The sequence below is a fragment of the Monodon monoceros genome, unplaced genomic scaffold (genome assembly GCF_005190385.1).
Source record: "Monodon monoceros isolate NGI ecotype Baffin Bay Population unplaced genomic scaffold, NGI_Narwhal_1 Super_Scaffold_12, whole genome shotgun sequence".
NCBI classification, from domain to species: Eukaryota; Metazoa; Chordata; class Mammalia; order Artiodactyla; family Monodontidae; genus Monodon; species Monodon monoceros.
The window spans coordinates 14,441,741-14,459,766 of record NW_021703768.1 but is presented as its reverse complement, the minus strand read 5'-3'; the positions used below and the strand labels follow the sequence as shown (position 1 = coordinate 14,459,766).

The window sequence follows — 18,026 nt, the reverse complement described above, 5'->3', positions numbered from 1 at the left end:
AGGCAGCGGGACTGCAAAATGAGAGACTGCACAGTTTAAAATGTAACGCAATGCATTCCAGTTATACTGGATGTATAAAAATGTAAAATTATACAAAGGGAATCATGTCTATTTTGGTCTCCATCTCTAAAAGAAAGGCTTTGAGATAAAAATGAAGAAGGATATTTATCAGTTGTGACAGTTTTGTCCCTTTATCTACTTTCTCTTAAATGAAAAAGACCACGATAAGTTTGTTTAAATTCTTAATGTAAACACCCGTGAAGAATGCATTCAGGATGTGAAACCCGGATTTTTTTTTTTTTTTATTTATACAAGGTGGCTGTGTGTTCATTAGTGGTTGTTAGACGATTAGAGAAAGAGGAAGTACCAATTACTGGTTAATCTTTGTAATTAGAAATTGTCTCCCCTGTATCTTTGTGTGCTTATCTGGAAATGGGCTTAATAAGTCTACTACTCAGACTTTGGGGCTCTGAAAAACCAGGAGGATTATTGCCTGTGACTGCAGGGGAACAGGGATTAAAAGCTTTCCTATCACTCTTCCACTTTTTAATGGATTTCACCGTTTAGTTGATTATTACTGATAATTTCACATTTGCAACCCTGATAAAATTTGAGGTTTCAAAGAATCCAGCCTCAGTGAATTTACAAGTAAAATCCATTTCTTGGAAATTTTAACAGCTACTTAATCAGTCTTACTTGGGCCATCCAGTACTTTTCAGATTATTGACACAGACCAGTTTTTAATAGAGACATGGTACACTGAGAAGCATCACTTATTCTCTCTGACCATTCCCATCGTAAGTGCATAATGCTTAGGGTAAAACCAAAGAGCACAATGTTGGCTGAAGAACCCAAGGATTATTGAGGGGGTACCTGCTATCTCCCTCTCCCCGAGCTAGATTCTGTGGAAATTATTATGGCAGTTTTGCTGGGCTATGGCTGTGTTCGGACTGTTTGTTGTTTCATATGCTGTTTGGAGGATAGTCAAGCTGCTTTGAGGTTCTTAGAGTTTGTCCCAGAAAGTATGTGTGAGTGTTGTTTCTGCAAAATGTTCCCATCCTTTAAAAATTACATTATGTGCGCATTGTGTGTGTGTGAGAGAGAGCGTGTACGTGTATGTAGGAATTAATCTATGGGATGATCTTAGAATAAGAGAGAACTTTCTATTTCCATATGACTAACTCAAGGCAAAGGCAAGGTTAACCTAGAGTTAGAATAGCTAATATTATGATTATCTTAACCTACAGTAGAGAGAAATTGCTTCATCAACTTTATCAAATATTTTGTCCCTGAGTGAGCTCCATGTTTTGGATGTTCAAGTGCATCATGGCTTGTGAAGCTCACCTTGCCTGAGTTATAAAATCCAGCTCAAGGATCTTCTCCCTGAGAGGAGTCCCTAAGCTTTATCCTTCTCTCCATATAATGATGAAAATTATTTCTTCGGTGAACACCATCAGGGCAAGAATCTCAGAGCCAGCATGGTGCCTGACACATAATGGGTACTTAAAAAATACTTATTTGATGAATGAATGAAAAAATGTTGCCACTCTCCTTTGTATATTCCCTTCTCCAACTTCCAGCTCCTTACATGATATTATTTGATCTGAGATCCTTTAGCGTAAGGATATTGTTTCTTATTCACCTGGAACCTATTAACAGTACCTGGTCAATAAACTTCCGTTAAAGGAGTTAAGGGATGCTGAGTACCATCTACTCCTTCAGAAGAAAATGATTGGCACTCCCTGGGGATTCACTGTTCATGAAGAATGGATTGCAACATCCAGTTTCCATCATATGTTGATAATCACATGGGCCAGGACAGAATTCATACATACTGATCTCATCAATATAAAATTCAGTAGCTGAGTGACCAGAAGGAGGAACATTCGACGATATAGAAAAGACCAGATTTGGAAATATTTAGTTCGGGTTTTCAATTTTATTTTTTAAAGATCTTTTAAAGCCATCCTTTGATACCTGGATGATGTTGACTGTTACTTCCTGAGCAACAATTTAGAGCTTAAATGTAGCCTTCCTGAATGCTCCACGAGATCAGCATTCTAGCTGTACGTATTTCCTAGGATAGCTCTGCCAAAGATGTCACAGCTGTGCTGTTGACAGGCAAGGATGGTGCCATATCCAGCTCCCAAATGGCCATGTTCTTTCATCTCATGTGGTTTCAAACGCAAGTTGACCTGCTGACTTGAGAAGAAGAAAAAAAAAAAGACTCTACAAAATGGACCTGTGGCTTTAGGAGATAATGATGCACTCAAGGGAAGAAGGAGAAATAATCACTTCTTGAGTGCATTCTTGATTGGTGTGTCCCCATTCTGAGTGTCTATGAGGGTATTTCTTCCCTGGAGTGAACAACTTTGCCCACTTGATGGTCATCTTAATGAAACGTGCCTGAGTTGCTCTTTGGACAACTGGAGCTGTGTTTAGGCAAGTCTCAATGATGGCATGAGCACCCTCTGCAGACAGAGGGCGACAGGCACTCCCCTTGCCCCGCACCGCTCCTTCCTGCAACATTAAGAGCCCCTGTTGGTGTATGGAGCAGAAAGAAGGAACCATTTGACCAAGAGCGTGCAAGATGAAAACCAATTTTGTTTCACCGACTGTCTGTGTGAGTTTTCACGCAATATTTACCTAGTCCCTAAAGAGTCTCTCTCCCTCTTCTACCGTCTATTAACTTCTCCCTGAACTAATCATGATTGCCGGCTATTGAATAAATGCACTACTTTTGGTGACTTTTCTGTGGAAATTTAGACACAGTAGGCAATTTTACTGCATTATTTTTCCCTTAAAAATACTCGGTCTTTTTGGTTTCATGTTGCGTGCTCTTGGATGTCAAACTTCTTGAAGCCTTTTTTCTACTTCTCAACAAATGTCAATATAAGAATTCATGGTCCTCCAGGGCAAATGCATTTTATTGACTTACCTTATTCTGAGATCTGGACAAGAATTGCATGGGTCTGTCTACCTTCGAGTTAAGGTTCCAAAGCAGTTAATAGTCCCATTGGTTTCCGTGAGAGTCATTAAGCAGCTCACATAGGGTGAGAAGAAGGTTGAAGACAACTACATTCAAAATTGATATCTCAAAACCTTTTTACTTGCTAAAGATGGTGTCTGTCATTCATCAATCAGTACTTACTTTCTGCCATGTTGATTTCTCAGATCTGAAAGTTTGGGTGAAGGGATATTTGGCATTTCTCTTTTTCCAACTGACTGATAATTTTCCCTTTTAGATCAAGTTGCCATATTCTTCTCCCAGGTCGTAACGCTCTAAGACTTTTTAAAAAATTTGTAACAACCAATGGTCAACGTAAGTTTGAAAATTTCTCCAGTGTTTGTAACCAGTGCCAGGGGAAGTATATTCAGGGCCACAGTTACTTCTTTAAAATTCTGAAATCTAGAAAGTTCTGCTAAAATTGCTTTCTTCATTATGCTTGCACAACTTAATTTGGTGACAAAACCTGACCTGAACGGATACAAGGCTATTTATAGCCTCTAATAATCTTATGTAGTTGACTATTCACATCCACTGCTGTAGAAATAGTAACACATTTATGAAGCGTGCTGGGCTTCCCTGGTGGCGCAGTGGTTGAGAGTCCGCCTGCCGATGCAGGGGACGCAGGTTCGTGCCCCGGTCCGGGAAGATCTCACATGCTGCGGAGCGGCTGGGCCCATGAGCCATGGCCGCTGAGCCTGCGCGTCCGGAGCCTGTGCTCTGCAACGGGAGAGGCCACAACAGTGAGAGGCCCGTGTACCACAAAAAAAAAAAAAAAGAGTGCTGTCCAAGATTCTACCAAGGGTGTTACAATATACTCCATAGATAACTTCCTAAAATGTGAAAAATTATAAATTCCGAAACACACCTGACTCCAAAGGGTTGGTTAGGGAATTGAAGACCTAAATTAAACTGTGAAGGTAATGATTTTTCACTTACCTGCTAAGTTTCAGCGAAAGTCAGTGAACTAAGGGGAATGACAAAACCATGCGTGCAACTTTAAAGGGACGACAAATTCAGTGACCCGACCTGCTCTCTACTTGGACATGAGGCAAGTTTCTCCCTCACTCTTGATTGTCACCATCTGAACACCAGGCTCCTTTGGCCAGGGTATTAAATGAGGCTTAACCCAATTACGAACATATTGCTTTATTTCTTGGTGGTAGTAAATTAAGGCTTTTTAGAGTCATACAGCACGCAGTGATTTGAACATTAGAATTAAAAAACAACAACAATGAGCATTCAGTTTTGCAAAGGCAGGAAGGAAGCAGTGTTTAAAAACAGATCTATTTCCTAGTGAGGCTTTTTGCTTGGTCTCTAAAAATCTGCTGAGCTGTTACCCCGGGAACCTATGTCATAGGTACCTACAACAAGGGGAAGCAGAATGGGTGAAGAGAAGACTGGGGAAAAGGGAGAAACCGGGAAGGACAGTCCATGCTGGGCAATCGGTGTGAAAGTCGGCTTTGTCTCATGTTTGGAAGACGTTTAGGTGCTGTGGTCAGGTGGTGGTGATAAAGGTATTTGGAATGGGATGCCCCTTCTCTGGTTCTGGGAGCCATTTTGGACCTCTCCTCTCATTCCGGGAGAATGAAAGCAGCTCACTTGGAAGATCCCCAGTGCCAAGGGTTAGGCAACAATCCTTTGTGACTCTCAAATTCTGAAGCTTTAGACAGGGTCACAAGTCATACAGCAGGGCATGCTACCTTCAACCCCTTTCACGGTTCTAAACCTTGTGACCATCACTAGATACTATCCCCAGCCAAACAATTCCTTTTCCCCCATGGCACACAGCCTTGAGCGCGCCTCTAAGCTGCTGGCGGTGTTGATTGGAGAGGAGGTCATATTTCATACCCTACCTCCTGCTTCTCAACGTAGGACAAAGCCACGCAGGAGCGCAGCTGTCAAGTGGGGCGTAGGCTCCATCTGAAACCCATTCCACATGCTGGACTTGCAGACGCAGAGGTTCTGGGTTTGGGTGGCGGATCCTTTGAGAAAGAAATGGATGAACTGTTTGAACAGTGACGGAGGAGGGCTGTTGCCAAAGAATAATTTAAGAGAGGTCATGGGTTTATTAACAAAAAGCAATTAAATTTCATGAAAACAAGCAGTGGAATTTCTGGCATCCTGACTTCACATGAATGAGGATAGCAAATGGATTTCTATCCAAATAGGACCATTTAAAATGCATACTTGGCAATGACTTTAACGTTGTATTCCAAGGGTCTGGTTGGTGGACCAGCGCCTAAGTCTTATCATTCTGTTCCTTCTTCCGTTTGTGTGGCACTTTTGAGTGGACAGGATTTAAACTACCTGGAAGTCTGCTCTGCATCTTTGACGGACGACATGCAAACAGTCACAGGGGAAGGCACACAAGGTGGCAATCTGCAAGATTAAACACTTATGACTTAACCCCAACAGGCTTCATGCGATGAAGTCTGGATGCACAAGGAGACAAATAGATGAGAAAAGTAGAAATGTGATCTGAATGACAAAGAACCGAGGCGTCTGTTCCTCCCAGCTGCAGGGCAGATGTGTGCATGCATGCCACGTGTGCAGTGAGAGGGATTTGAAAAACCCTAGAGGACATGTGTTCTCTTGGGCCTCCCTTGTTAATTAAAAATTATGAGTGCCTTTCCGCCTACTTGAAACCACTCAGAAAGATCAACCTGACTGGGGGATGTGGGTTTTGCTGTGATTAGGAATCCCATGGCCTCCATACAATGGTGTGGAGTGGAGTGATGCCGAAAGCATCTGTGTACGGAAACCATCCATCTAGCTGGGCAGGAGAAGATGACCAAGAGACTCGCTCACCAAAACAAACAGGCTGTGAGTGATACTCAGATCGGAGTGAAGGACATACAGGACGCCGGTGGTGGCGTGCCTCCTGAAAGCATCCACAGAATCAACACCCTTGGAAGAGGTAGAGGTCTTGTGTGCTCTATGCCAAGGAGCCTGTGTTTACTGACGTCTCTATTCCCTCAGCTCTAAAATGGGCATGAAGCTAATCCTCGATCAGATCAGAGAATGGCCTCTCATTCGGTGCTGGAAACCAAAGCCCAGAGAGGTCAAGTGCCTTGCCCAAGGTCACACAGCTCGTAAGTGGTAGAGCTGGGAGGTGGGGGAACAACGCAGGTCTCTTCCTCCACCGTGCTGCCTGCCACCAATGATTCTTTAAAAAGGTTTAGAAGCGCTTCATATATACCAGGTGCTGTGACGTTTATCTAACAAGAATTTGCTTGGTTGTGGGGCTGAAAAATGTGCTTTAGGCCAATCAAGAAGTTGAAAGAGGAGGTGGTCTGGAAAGCATTATTATTCTGATAATTTGCTGTCAGTGTAGGAGAGGGAGCAGTGGGGTAGGAGGGACCAGGGTGTAGACCTCGGGGCTGTGGCCAGGAGGAAGGAGACAGAGAGAAAAAAGCGCATTCCTAAACACACTGCAATCCGCTTTCTGAGGTACATCTTTCTGAGACGAGAAACTGCCTACAAATGACCTGACCCCCCAAGAAACCATTGGCTGCGATAGAAATGTGCCCCCCAGCCTCCTTTCCTGGACCTCTGTTGCCCACGAGAAATAAGGAAAAAGAAAAGCCAGATTCCTAAGAACCTTCCTGGAAGAAAGAGCTGTTACGAGTGGGTGTCGGCGCTTACATACGCTGCTTTGAAAAAATATTTTGTTTCGTTCATGTCTGTATGAAGACAGCGATGGCTGGAAGCCGTCCCTTCAGAAGAAGGCAGGGTTGGTGTGCTCGATGACGCAGCGTTTGCAGTGGCGTTTCACGAAGCGCAGGGCCTCCACGGACACCTCGCAATCCTGCACGTTCAACATGTGCAGGTCGAAGCAGTTGGCCGCCACGATCTGCAAGCCCTGGCCCGTGATGCTCTCGCAGGACTTGAGGCTGAGCCGCTTGAGATTGAAGCAGTTCAGGGCCAGGCACTCCAGGCCCGTGTCGGAGACCAGAGGGCATTTGCCGATGTCCAGAGACTTGAGTTTCGCGCAGTTCTTGGCGAGGTACTCCACGCCGTGGTCCGTGATGCCCTCGCAGCCCCTCGCGTTGAGGTAGCGCAGCTTGCCGCAGTACTTGGCCACGTAGCGGATGCCCACGTCGGTGACGCGGCCGCAGTGGGCGATGCTGAGGTACCGCAGGCGGGACTCCAGCTTGGCGATCTCTCGCAGGCCGAAGTCGCTGACGAAGCGGCAGTCGCTCACGCTCAGCTCCTTGATGGAGGCGCAGTAGATCATCAGGTAGCGGAGGCCCTCGTCCGTGAGGCGCACGCAGCGGCGCAGGTACAGGTGGGTCAGCTGCGTGCAGTGCGCCGCGATGGTGTGCAGGCCTTCGTCCTCCAGCACGAAGCAGTCCGTCATATCCAGGTAGCGGATGGAGATCTGTTTGCCATGCAAGGGGGACAGTTTAATGGAGGCCTCCCGGGTCAAGCTGATGCAGGTCACTTTGGAGCACCCTACACGAAGAGACAGAACACACGCTCAGAGCGACCTCCGAGAATGGGGGGGGTGCGGGTGCAGTTGGGGGACTCCTTTACGGATTGCTAGCCCTCTCTGGATTCAGGTCCTGAGGTTACCCCTTCCCTTCCCAGCCCCTACGGAGGAGGAACGCCAAGAATGGGCTTTCCGTGTTCATTTCATCCCTTAACGACTTTGGGTTTAAGAGGCTTGGGGCTCTAGAATCAGAAAGATAACGGTTCCGATTCCAGGTCCATCACTAGTTGCCCGACGTTGGGCAAATCAATCCTTCTCGGTACTTCCTTTGTCTTAAAATAAGGATGAGCATGTCCCCTGCAAGGTGGCTGTGAAGAGGCAATGAGACCATGTGTGTAAATATCCTGCCCTGGCCCTGGAAAGTTCGGGAAGCTCAGTAAAGGTTAGTTCTCACCCTACAATGGTCTGGTCCAAAGAAGTGAGATATGAGATAGAAGGGTCAGCCATGACCTGGGTGTGGCAGAAAGAGAGCATTGGCTTGGGAATCACAAACAAGTTCAGATCTACTTTTTACGGCCTGAGGCAGGAGGCTTAACTTTCCTGAGTCTCACGACTCTCCTCTGAAATGAGGATGAGTAGCTGGCGTGCCTCCACGGGGTATAATGAGGATGCAACGAGAGATAATGGATACGGACGTACTCTGAAAACTACGGCAAATGTTTATACCAACAGTAATTAGTCTAACAAGGTGACTGTCTAGGGATTCAGTTCAACCCTCTTTGGTCAAGGAAGAACAATTGTGTCATAGGGATTATTCCTCTAGCCTCTCAACCAGTTTCCCTGCCCTGCCCTTACAACCTCTACGGTCTATTCTCCTCACAGCAGCCAGAGAGATTCTGGAAAACAGAATTCCATCTGTCATGCTCAAAGCCTTCAGACGGCACCATCTCACACCACGTGTAAAATCGAAAGGGGCCTCCAAGGACCTGCACCCCTGTGCCCTTATCTCTTACCCCCTCTTCCAACCCTACTGGCCTCCTTGCTGGTTCCCAGATGGCTCAGGTGCCCCCCTGCCTCAGCATGTGTGCACTGGACAGGGTTTCCCTGGATAGCGCCATGGGCCACCTCCACTTTCTTAGGTCTCTGAGCAAATGTCCCTTTACTGGACAATTCTTCCTTCTTCACCCTGTATGAACTAGTATTCCCATTTATTTTCAGCGCTTGTTATCACCTTGAGGCGCTATATATTTATTTATTCACTCATGTATTTGCTGTCCTCACTCTGGAATGTGAGCTCCTAAGAAAAGGGACTCTGCACTGTTCGCTGCTGTGTCCCTCATACCTGGTTCATAGCTGGTGTTCACTAAGCATCTGTTGAATGAATGAATGATTTACAGAGTGCGTACAGCCTTTTCTAAGAAGACCTGATGGGGTAACCCAACTTCCAACATTTAAATGTCCTCGGGACTTTGACCGTGGCTGACGCATATCTACATCGAAAAACTGATTATCTGTTTTATAGTTAATTATAATGTCTCTTATTTATGTTGAATTATGAAGTTTACAAAGTGCTTTTATAAACATTTTCTCACTTGATTCTTAAAAAAATCCATTTTACAGATAAGGAAATTAGTGCTGAGGAAGATATCTTTAGATGCCTCTCGAAACATTGTTTCCAACCTCCCTTCCCCTAAGAATGTCTGTTTGTATATGCATTTTATATGCATATATTTATACTATATATTATATAATTATATATTGTATATATAATGAATATTGCATATATAATATATATAATATGTAATGAATATATAGTTACATATGAAGCCCTCATTTAATCGTGTATTTCAGTTCACTGGTTATTACTCTTTAAAATATGTACAGTATATTTTTCGTATATGAATATAATTAATATCCATAGCCGATACACATTATATAAATAAATGTATATGTATACATATATTTCATTCTGCTACATAGACTGCATATATACTTTTCATTTTCTCTTTGCTTTCCCCAAATCCCTCTGGCAGCTCTAAAGACAGGTGCCTCAACCCTGGCAGCTCTGTGCCTTGGTTGATGACGTCATCTCCAAGGCTTCTAAACGACCACGTGACAGTGCTAACGGGGACTTTTCCTCCCACTCCTGGCAGGCTGCCCAGGAAACTCGTATAAAATTCAGGTCATGGGAATAATGAGGTTCAGAAGCCATGTGCTACCAAGTCAAAGAATTTCAGGAAGGAGCAAAGCATATACTCCAACACTGGAGAACAAAGATGCAGCTTGTCGAGGCTGCCCACACTACTCCAGTGGGCTCCGTGGTTTTGCAGAACGTGGTTGGTACCGTTCAACTGTAACTTGGAAATCTTCCTTTATTTTGAATTTCTTTTTTATACTGACTGTGATCCTGCTTATGCTGAATTTATATGTTCACAGTAGTGGTTGCCCATCTGTGATGTTTTTCAAGATGATATGACAACCTTTGTTACTAAACTCTTAGCTCCAGTTTCCTATCAAATAAAAAAAAAATCTAGTAAAATCTGCTGCACTCCAGGGAGGATACTCTATTTGGTCCAGGGAAATATCAATATATGCTTGGTTTTTGAAACTAAGCCCCAAATTTAATGAAATACTAGCTGAGCTCAGTTTTGGTAAAGACACTATTTTGATATGCTTGTATCATTTTAGATCAATAATTTAAAATTTAAGCTTTAGCCTTAATTCTTACAGATTTGCTAAGTTTGGGTTGGAAAGAAAATAAACTGGTTCATGGCTCAGTAGGTAATATCTGTGGCTAGTGGGTGCATTCATACAGAAGAGACATGGAGAGAACCTGAGAAATCATTCAATTTAAACTTCAGTTTTTAAAGATGAGGCATCTCAGATTCAGTGAGATTATAGGACTTGTACAGTCAGAATAGGGAAAAGTTTCCTGATCCAAGGTTTCTAATATAGCAGGGATGGTATATTCAGCATGCAATATTTACAGTAGACACAGTAGATGTGTCAGCATGAAGTGAATATTTAGACACTGGGGCATCAGAAGTCTTGGGAGTGGTGACACCTATATGGGGATTCTTGGAAGAGAGAAACAATTTTAATACACAGATATGGAGCCCAGGTAGTATAAGGTAATAGTATGAGCAAATTCTAGAGACAAGAAAGCATAGAGGCAGAGGGGGAGTGAGGAGTGTTGATAGGCTAGAACATAGGATTTAATGGCAACTAAGATGGGAATGGTCCATTGGGATCAGACCTTGGGGGCCTGCCTTAACATTCAGGGTAAGGAGTAGGGATATTACACAACAGAGAGCGAACAGTATGGGTTGAATAAATCTGGGGATATCTCCAATTAATTCCAGATTTGGTTCAGCTTTCACAAATATGCTCTTCATTACCATTTCCTCTCATTATTGGGGTAATAATATCTACTTCTCTGGGATATAAAAGGCCTGATGAAGACCAACTACTGTCATTGAAGACCAACCTCTGCCTTGCAAGCATGTTAATAACAATGACAATCCAAAAATGATGATAACAGTCATGATTTATTGAATGCTTACTACATAGTTTTCAGCAGGACACACATGTGAGGACTTATCATGAATTAACTCATTTAATCCTCCCAACGAACTCAATTTTACTGGTGAGGAAGTTTTATTTACTGCACACAGCTTTCTAAATGCTTGTTCAGAGTATTAACCAATGACAACTTTGTTTGAACGCTTCAGAGGTCAAGATGACTCTTTAGGGCTTTGACACCCCTCTGTTCACTTAATTACAATATCGTAAAGTGCAGAGATAAAATATGCCTCATTTTTGCCCATATAAAGCTTGTAATGAATTGAGAGAAAGGAATCTGGGAATATACAAGTATACAGTTGCAAAACCCAGTAACACTCTACCTGCTTATACTCAAAAGGTAGACACCTGGGAGGAAGCCTTCAGCTTACCGGGCATCAGGCAGGGAAGGCTTTACTTAAGGGATGCTTGCACTGGGGCTCCAGCAATGAGAAATCTGTTAAGAGGGCTGTTGGGGAGAGGCAGGGGGCAGAGGAGGGAATGGCATGCAGGTCAGAGAGTGCCCATACATCACAGTGTGCACAGGCATGATGTGTTTGGGAAATGCAACTGGCTCTATAGAAGGGAGCACTGAGGTTACATAGGAAAGGCGTGAGGTTTGAACTTGAAAAGGGCAGCTCACAAAGGGCCATATATACTCTGCTGAGGAACTTTTTCCTGTATGTCGTGAGGAGGAATTGGAGATTTTATGTAGGAAAATGAATGGTTAGACTTGCAGTTTGAAGACGTCCCTTTGGAGGCTGGCTGTGTGGAGGGCGGGTTGATGAGGTTGAGATGGGTGTAGGGACAATGATGGGGGAAGCATGCATCCAGGCTGGCAGGTAGGGGAGAGGGGACGGACTCGAGATTCTGGGGAAGTAGAATCACAGGGACAGGATTCAACTGGTCTGATATAAAAGATTAGGAAGAATAGTAAGGAGGACTCCCAGATCTCCAATTACAGGGGATCCTTTTGAAGCCATTTCACTTGTAATAATCACAAGATTTTATAATTTAAAAATTGGTTAGGGGCTTCCCTGGTGGCGCAGTGGTTGGGAGTCCGCCTGCCGATGCAGGGGACACGGGTTTGTGCCCCGGTCCGGGAAGATCCCACATGCCGCGGAGCGGCTGGGCCCGTGAGCCATGGCCGCTGAGCCTGCGCGTCCGGAGCCTGTGCTCCGCAACGGGAGAGGCCGCGACAGTGGGAGGCCCGCGTACCGCAAAAAAAAAAAAAAAAAAAAAAATTGGTTAGTCTTAATATATTCCATTGATGTTTAAAGATGTTATTAATTGTGATATTTAATTTTATGTGTCAGCTTGACTAGGTGACGAAATGCCAAGGTATTTGGCTAAACCTTATTTCTGGTGTGCCTGTGAGCGTGTTTCTGGTTAAGATTAACATTTGAACCAGGGAACTCAGTCAAGCAGTCTGCCCTTCTCAGTGCAGATGGACCATCCAATCTGTTGAGGGTCCGAATAGAACAAAAGGTGGAGGATGGAGAACGCTCCCTCTGCCTCACTGTTTGCGCTAACACAGTGGTCTTTTCCTGCCTTCGGACTGAGACTCACACCATCAGCAGCCCTGGTTCTCAGACTTTTAGACTCAGACTAACTGCATCACTGGTTTTTCTGGGTCTCCAGCTTGCAGACGGCAAACTATAGGACTTCTCAGATGCCGTAATTGTGTGAGCCAATTCCTCTTAATAAATCTCTTTATATATATACTATTAGTTCTATTTCTCTGGAGAACCCTGACTAAACTTTAATAAAAGGTAATAAGTGATAATGAAAAAACACTAGAGCTAGTTATAGTAACTTTCAATGACTTGAAAAGATAACTTTCAAGGTGGGCATGCTAGGGATGGGAGGGGCAGTCTCACGTCCTCTGGGGGAATTAGGCTCTAGACCAGCGATGAGTCTTCCAAAGTCAAGTTTATTGCCATTGAGGAGGTGGTGACTGTCAGAGGCCAGCTGTAAGACCCAAAGGGAACAAGGCATAGGTGAAATCACAATTTCTAGATTCCCTCAGAACTGGAGGGCACTGTTCAGAGGTGGTGATACAAATCCATCCCTATGGCTTGTTGGGTCCTTCAAGTTCATCTACCTGAAAATACCCATCACCACTCCTGCCAATATCTACAATTATGTGCTCTCGGTGAGTCAGAGCTTCCCCTGTGTACACAGTCTTTATATAACCAGATCACAGCGTGTCATCGGAAGACATGTGAGGAAGATACATAAATATTTTAGGTTCTGCAGCAGGGCAGGTTGATAAAGACGAAGGGCATCAAGGCTTCCATAATGGTTAGCAAAGGGACCAAGCAGGATCCATACACTCAGGCTAGAAGCCCAGAAATTTCCATTCTCAAATAGCCAAAGTAGTTTCTGCATTTCTGAATTTCAAACGGACTCCAAGGACAGAACACAATTGCTTGCAGCCTGTACTGAGGGTGCATGGGCTGCCCCTTTAACTAAGATGAGGATTCCAAAAATGAGTCATTTTCTAATCTGAGAAAATGAGGTGTTTATAAAAGAGGCCCACAAGCTTCAGAATCTTAGCCTGTTAAAGAATCCAATCCCTTAGCCCCCCGTCCCCCCCTTTTTTTTTAAACGAAGAGGAAACACATCTAGAGAAAGCTGTGAATTGTCCCAAATCACAGAGTTCTGAAACTAGTTTCTACCACATCACAATGCTTTCTTTTTCCAGAAATCCTTGGGGGGAAAATGTAAGAAAACCTTTTAGTTTCCTGCTTCTTTATGCCAACAGCTGCTCATGACGAAATGAACATACAGTTTCTATGGCTTTGTCCTGGAGCCAGCTGAAGGAGGGGGGCAAAGAGCTGCTTTCCAGCAAGGGAAAGAATCTGCGAGAAATAATTGACTGTCATCTGAAATATTTTCAGATGTCGGTTTTCACAAGAGAGCGCGAGCTCAGAGAGGCGACTTTTACCTCAGCCTTTGCCGGAGGGTATCATTTACCTCAGATGCTTGTAAATCCCCAATTCTGTTTATTCACCCGTCACAGTGGTTTTTACTTCTTGACCCTCTTCCCCAACAATCCCTGAGGTTGTAGCTCACGCTGTTCATTTCTTTAACTCCCTGATGCATCTTACACATTTCAGCCTCTCGAATGTTCGTCTTCTGACTGAGCAGTGGATGAGATAAAGAAAGGCTGTTAGTCCGGCTGGATCCACGTCTGTCTGGCGCCTAAGTATGAGTCTGGGTTTTAATTCTTCCTGCCTGAGAGAGGGCTTCAAGCAAAGCAGCCATGCTGGGATTTCCTTCATTTTTAAAAGGAACTAAAAAGGCTCTCCCTGGTGGGCCCTAACCTTGCACTACCAATTGAGAACTGTGCTTGAGAAAAGGTGCAAAATCAACCCAAGGGTGAGGAGAGTAGGGGTGAGATATGAAGAGATGCTTGGCCATGATGGATTTTCCCCAATGTCTGCAAAACGGTGAGCAACCACAATCACAGGCCACAACACAGAATCAGCTTAGACACAGCACTCAGGCTCCATGAAACAGTAACCAGTGGATGTCAGGTCACTTTCTAAACTACCTCCGTTTGAGTTAGAGTTGGTTCTTATTTATCTGTGATTAGATGTTTAGTTCCCATTATCTACGGTTGCTCTGAAATTACTTTGAGAATGATGGGGAGGAAAGACACGCTTAAAAGTCACCCCAACTTGAACTGCCAGACAAAAGGTGCCTCTAGTTCCTCTAAGAAGTTGACATCATTTGATGAAAGGCATACCTCTGGTCCCCAGGGTCATGATTCCGTAAAGACAGTCTTTCAGGAAGAAGAGTCAGCCTCCTGACCCCTGGCTATCACAAGGGGGACCCTTCCCAGGTGGCAGTGTCCTTTACGGGTTCGGGATGGTGCACTGGGAAGGGCCTGCCGATGGCAGGTCAGTGGCCACATACCTGACACATCCAGATGCTCCAGATTGGGACAGAGGGACACCACATCGAAGACTGCCTCGTTGGAGATATTGTAGCAGCCCGAGACTTCCAGCCGCCGGAGCTCCGGGCAGCGCTGGGCAATGGTGTAAAGACCTCGGTCCGTGAGCCGCCTGCAGCCACTGACACTTACGGTTTCCAGCATGAGACAGACGTTGGGTGTGTCCTGACAGAGCCTGCGGGTCAGCACCTTGAGGGCGCGGTCCACGTTGACGGTCTCGCCCGTCAGGCGGATAGTCCTCCAGAGGCGCGGGTCCCAGGCCAGGTTGTACCAGCGGCGGCACACGCGGGCGCAGCGGCACAGCTGGTTGGTGGGCAGGAAGGAGAAGATCTGCACCATGGCGTGGTCCGGGAGCCGTTCGATGCTGGCCTGCTCCTTCGGGGGCCGGGAGGCGAGCCGGATGAGCGGGTGGGTGAGACGGGTCGGGGGCGGGGAGTGGACCATGGCCACCGTCTCCCCGGTGACGGAGGACGAGGAGGTGGACGAGCCCCTTCCATTCTGAAATCCCGGCAGGTTGGGTGGACATATCAGGGCTGGGCTGGGCGTGCTCAGTGTGCGCATGCTCAGGTCGGAGTCTGGCAAAGGACACAGATAGAGCAAAGGGTTAAGGATAGCCAGAGCGGAGCCCCGGGAAGGAGGCAAGGGAGGTGACACTCATGCCACTGACATCCTTCCTGGGCCGACCCCTGCTGAATCCATCACCGGAAGCGGGAGCACATGCACGTTTCACCCATTCCAGAAAAGGGCTAATCCTCCAATATCTACATCAGGGGTGGGCAAACCATCTGTAAAAGGCCAGATAAGAAATAGTTGTGGCACTGCAGGCCATATGGGTTCTGTCTCTGTTGCAATTATTCAACCCTGCTGTTTTAGTGCAAAAGCTGCCATAAACAATTCGTAAACAAGCAGTCGTGGCTATTTTTCCATCAAATTTGTCCTGTAAAAACAGGTCAGCTGATTTGGTCCAAGGGCTAGAGTCTGCTGACCTTTGATCCACGTTAATGGTGATTATCTAAAGGGCACAACTTCAAAGTTTCATTATTTCTATACTGGGAAGAAAGCTCATACATTATGAACACAAACTGATTTACTTTTCTAATTATACTGTAGTTAGGCAGATGGTTATGCTTCATTTACAAATGAGGGGAATGTGTTTCACAAGAGGGGAAGACTGGCCGTGGGTATAGAGAACATTTGCTGTCTCTGCCCTCACCTGCCCCCTGGGGTTCAGTCCCCCATCTTTTGATAACCGTACCCCAAACTCTGCAGTCTGAGTTCTGGGGAGCCCCTGCTTCCTTCCTCCATTAGATCTAGCACTTCAGATGGTATTTCCAGGCCTTGAATATCTGTGGCAATACTTATTTTTCCTTCTTATTAATCATTCCTCCCTTTGCATTTGAATAATGTGACTCTTATTCTGTTCCTCAGAACCAGAAAGATCACTTGATGAAGATGCAAGTGGTTTTTAAGCTTATGAGAGATTGAGAGTTCTTTAGAATACTGCTTTAAGAAGTCTGCTCATTTCATAGCTGCCCCTCTCCCAACCCTGAGAGACATATATACATATATATGGAAAAATTTATTCTCGTGCTATATAAATATATTTATATAATATATATTTTACATATTTAGATGGATAGATTTATTTAGGAAGACATTTATTCTCTTTCTAAATATGTTTATATATTTCATACAGATGTGTGAATATACATTTATATATATATATATATATAGAGAGAGAGAGAGAGAGAGAGAGAATGAATTTACCTCCAAAATACACATTTCTTTATCTGTGAAATAAGTGAGTTGATTTAGATAATTTCTAAGTCATTTCCAGCTCTAGTTATAGCTCTAAAGACTTAAACAAAAATTCTATCCTTGTGTGCTTTTTCACATTTCGTACCTTCAGAATTTTCAAACACTTGTCTTTTCAAAGAACTTCCGGCAATAACATATAACACAAGAACTTCTGACACAGGACATCTCTGCTGTCTACTTGTAGTTTTCCTATTGATATACTTTTTCTATTTCTACGTTTTCTTTTGAATTTACTTCTCTGTAACCTAACACTGAGACTGTCCTACACATGTCCACCACTATTGCTCCTGGAGCATCCTTAAATTATTATCTGTCCACCCCTCTCCCCCCCGACACACCTATACATACACCTTGTCTGCCTCTTGAAATGCAAACGCCTTTTGTGACTGAGTGCAAATGTCACCTCCACTAAGAATACTTCCTTAGTGTCTCTGAGATATAATTAATCCCTTCCCTTTGGAAATTCCCACCCTTTGTTATACAGGCATGTGTGAATTTATCTTTCCCTAATGTGGCTCATTGTATTATTTTTCTCTCTTTTGCATTTCTCCCTATATCCCCATATCCTTTGTCGTGTATCTTTGCAGTCTTCCTAGGCAGAGTATATTTCTTCGGTCCAGTGATGTTGGCTTTGACCATGTGACTTGCTTTGGCTAGTGAATATTAGGGGATGTGATTTGTCCAAAGCCGGTTGTGTGGTTGGGCTTGCCCACCTGCTTCTGTCATCACCATGGGAAGAACATGCTTGACTGGTCCACTGATCTTAGGATGACGAGAGGCCCATCATCTCATCAGATGAGCAGACAGAACTGGCCCCAACCTGCAGCTCAGGGCCAAGCTCAACCAAGCCTGGTTGGAGTCAATGGATGCCCAGATGAACCACAGACGTGGGAGCTAGAATACCAAGTTTTGGGATGATTTGTACCACAGTATTGCTGCGGCAACAGACGACAGATATGTCTTCTATTACACTAAAAACTCCTCTGAGACAGGATTAAATCCTTTTCTTACTGTGTCCTGGCAGCCCCTGACGTAGGTTTATGGTACATAGTAGGTGCACATAAATGTCTTGAATGGAAAGGAAATATTTATATGTTTAAAAAGGATTAATATCTAGCTTGGCATGTACTTTTCTATCCCAGGTGGTATATATACTGCATTTTAAGTCATTCATAAGAAAAGAAATATGTACTTCTCTCTTTTGTAATCAGCTACAATAAACAGTAAATCTTTAAGGAAAAGCT

The 18,026-nt window shown here is 44.5% G+C and overlaps 1 protein-coding gene across 3 annotated transcripts in view; it reads right to left on the bottom strand.

The window, feature by feature from the left end:
- Window positions 1-4,146: 4,146 nt before the first annotated feature.
- FBXL7 (F-box and leucine rich repeat protein 7) overlaps window positions 4,147-18,026 on the bottom strand; it is a 414,656-nt gene continuing 400,776 nt past the window's right edge. For all 3 annotated transcript variants that reach the window (XM_029218403.1, XM_029218405.1, XM_029218404.1), the window contains exons 3-4: window positions 14,928-15,539; window positions 4,147-7,465 (exon numbers count right to left, since the gene is read on the bottom strand). In XM_029218403.1, coding sequence (XP_029074236.1) covers window positions 6,729-7,465; window positions 14,928-15,539 — 1,349 coding nt within the window. In that variant the 3' untranslated portion in view covers window positions 4,147-6,728. The remainder of the gene's footprint in view (window positions 7,466-14,927; window positions 15,540-18,026) is intronic.